General features: G+C 49.3%; 1 protein-coding gene across 3 annotated transcripts in view; it reads right to left on the bottom strand.

The window, feature by feature from the left end:
* Positions 1 to 1,255, bottom strand: part of TTLL12 (tubulin tyrosine ligase like 12) — a 28,456-nt gene extending 27,201 nt beyond the window's left edge. The window contains exon 1 of one of the 3 annotated variants that reach the window (XM_006031528.3): positions 1,151 to 1,255. Coding sequence is in view for 1 of the 3 variants with exons in the window: in XM_006031527.2 (XP_006031589.1) it covers positions 957 to 1,076 (120 nt within the window). In the remaining 2 variants the exon portion in view is untranslated. Of the gene's footprint in view, positions 1 to 956; positions 1,094 to 1,150 lie in introns of those variants that run through there. The other 2 variants (XM_006031530.2, XM_006031527.2) reach the window with 2 other exon arrangements.
* Between the last annotated feature and the right edge of the window lie 1,405 nt (positions 1,256 to 2,660).

The raw sequence follows: 2,660 nt of genomic DNA, 5'->3' as shown, positions 1-2,660 counted from the left end.
GAAAAAGCATGATATATTTTCCTAGTGTTTTCAAAACAGCAGAACAGTTTTGGCTGAACCAAAGCAAACAAGCAAGCAAAAATACAGACTAACAACCATCCTTGAATTAGATAACTAGAATGGGAAGTTTAACCCTAAGAAGTTAACATTTAGCAACCGAAACGGGCTGAACACAGCAGAGAAAAAAGTTACACAAACTAGGATGCATTTTCAGCCATGCAATGCCAGCCTTTATGTACCACAAATACTTAACGCTCCTTTTGTCTCAAAGTACTGAAGGCTACATGATGCACTCGTGGCTTAGAGCTCTTTAAAATCCAAGATACTGTAACGCCATTTGTCATCAGGTTTCATACAGCCTCCACAGCTTTGCAGGAAGGGCAACTTAACAGCAATCCTGATGCATTTGTAGGATTGTTTCTCCCATGCTGACAGCCTTTATTTTGGAGTCGGCAGCACCATACAAAAAACCCTGCTCTCAATTGCATGGCCTAATCCGTGACACCCAGCCTTTTCTAAGGAGGGAAAGACACCCTGGCCATAAAAACTCATCCCCAGGTGTGGCATTAAGACGCCACGTGGGGGGCAGCACCTTCATTTTCATCCTGCCAGGGCCTCTCTGCAACAAGAACTCAGGCACCACACAGTAGGACCCGTACACGACCGATGCCTTGATTTCCTCCCCAAACAGGCTCCTTGCCACCGGGCACACCTCCCCCTGTTCATGGCACTGAAGCCCAGGCAGCCCTGCCAGAGGCCCCACAAACTTGCTGCCCCTCCCTGAATCCAAGACCAGCTTGCAGGGACGCAAAGGGACTGAGAGGCAGAGCCTGCAGGAGGGAAGTGTCACCCCAAACAAGACACCCCCCGGTTTGCACAAAGCAGACAGCCTCGTAGCTCTGCAAACCCCTAGGGAAGCTGCAGCGGGAGGCCGGGCCGCTGACTGCAGGACGCACCTCGCCCTCCAACTTGCGGCGCAGGCTGTCCCAGTACCGCGCGGGCACCCCAGAGGCGCGCAGCGCTGGGCAGTGCAGGGCAGCAAAGGCGCCGGGCTCCGCCGCACGCTCCCCCGCCATCGCGGCACCGCGCGGCCAGCCCCAGCACAGCGAGGCATGCTGGGTGAGGACGAGCCTTAAAGGGAAAGGCTTACCTGCTTGCTGGCTCTGCCCCGAGCAGGGGGCTCTGCCCCTCAGGTTTCCTGCCAAATTGGCTCTCCCCCCTCAGTGCGGGAGGCCGCGCCTTTCTGAACATGGAGCCTCCCCGGACGCGGGGCGCAGCCCTTCTCCTGAGGGTTGGTTCCTCGTTCCCACCTCCCTCTTCAAAGCGAGTACTTATTCAGGGCTAATAAGTACTTGCTACATGATGCTTTTTTTTTTCCATTGGTATTAGTAAATATACATTTTTGGATGAGATCCAACTCTTTGGCATGTCAAATGCATTTCTAACAACCTTTTGTTGTGTAAAGATTCACTTTGAAAAAGGAACCAGGAACCAATTTCAGTCTCATTGCTGGAAGTAGTTGGCCATCACTCCAGCTGCTTAGTTGACCCCCCAAGATGTCTCCCTCCTTGGCACAAGACTCAGAGCCAGAGTTCTCTGCCCGTGGGGGAAACGAAAAAAAAAGCTGGGAGGCATCTGTGGAAAAGGCAGGGCTGGGTTCCCAGGACTCAAGAATGTTTGGCCATCTCAGAGCTGGGTTTGAGACAGGAGACATGGGTGGCTCCAGGATTTGGAGAAGCGGGGATGCGCCTGCTGAGGTGTAGCATCACGCCTAACCCAACCTAACTCTCCACATAAAAAGGAAACTAGAAACTTTATGGATAGATGAGAAGCACAGTCCAATAGTTTTAGTTCATAAAATCATAGCAAAGGAGGAACCTCAGGAGGTCATCTTGTCCAAACCCCTGCTCAAAGCAGGACCAGCCCCAACTAGATCATCCCAGCCAAGGCTTTGTCTATCAGGGTCTAAAAACCTCTAAGAATGGAGATTCTACTCCTGGGTAGCAGAATCTCTACCCTTAGAGGTTTTTAAGACCTGGGTAACTGTACAGGGGGATGCTTAGTAAAACATCTGTATTATGTCATCCAAGACTGAAGCAAAATCCAAATAGGATGTCATTGGAATGAGTTAAGAAACAGTCTGCAGGGCTGTGAAATTAGAAGCTTCATGACCAGAAGCAGCTACCAGGCCCCAGTGTTACACAGCAGGGGGTAGCTGGATTGGTGGAATGTCAGGACCATTCAAAAGGAGAGGGAATGGTTACCACCTCTGGAATGAAGAGTTTAGAAGGGATCAAATAGATTATGAGCTGTGAAGTCAATTGATTCCCTCAGCACTGCCTGATGAGAAATGCTGCTGCCACTGCCAGGTAGTTGGTTTTAAACTTTAGGTAAAGCAGGAATCAAAGTCAGGGTGTAGCAGAAAGCCACCTTTTCCTCTTGGCTGCAGTTGCTCTCCCCTCCTTGGATATGTTTTTCTTCTTCTACCTTTTCTTCCTTCCTCTTTCTTTCACTTTAAGATAAGGAATTGTGTTTTAAAATTCGTATGTGTGCATTTTGTAACTCCCCTTGTATTTTGGTATTTTTATCTATCTGTGTGCCATGGCATTACTTTTGTAGCTTATATTTTATACTACTTACCTTTCAACTTTCAACTGTAT

The sequence above is a fragment of the Alligator sinensis genome, unplaced genomic scaffold (assembly GCF_000455745.1).
Source record: "Alligator sinensis unplaced genomic scaffold, ASM45574v1 scaffold292_1, whole genome shotgun sequence".
Classification (NCBI taxonomy): domain Eukaryota; kingdom Metazoa; phylum Chordata; order Crocodylia; family Alligatoridae; genus Alligator; species Alligator sinensis.
The sequence above is the reverse complement of the archived record's forward strand: the minus strand, read 5'-3'. Positions and strand labels throughout refer to the sequence as shown.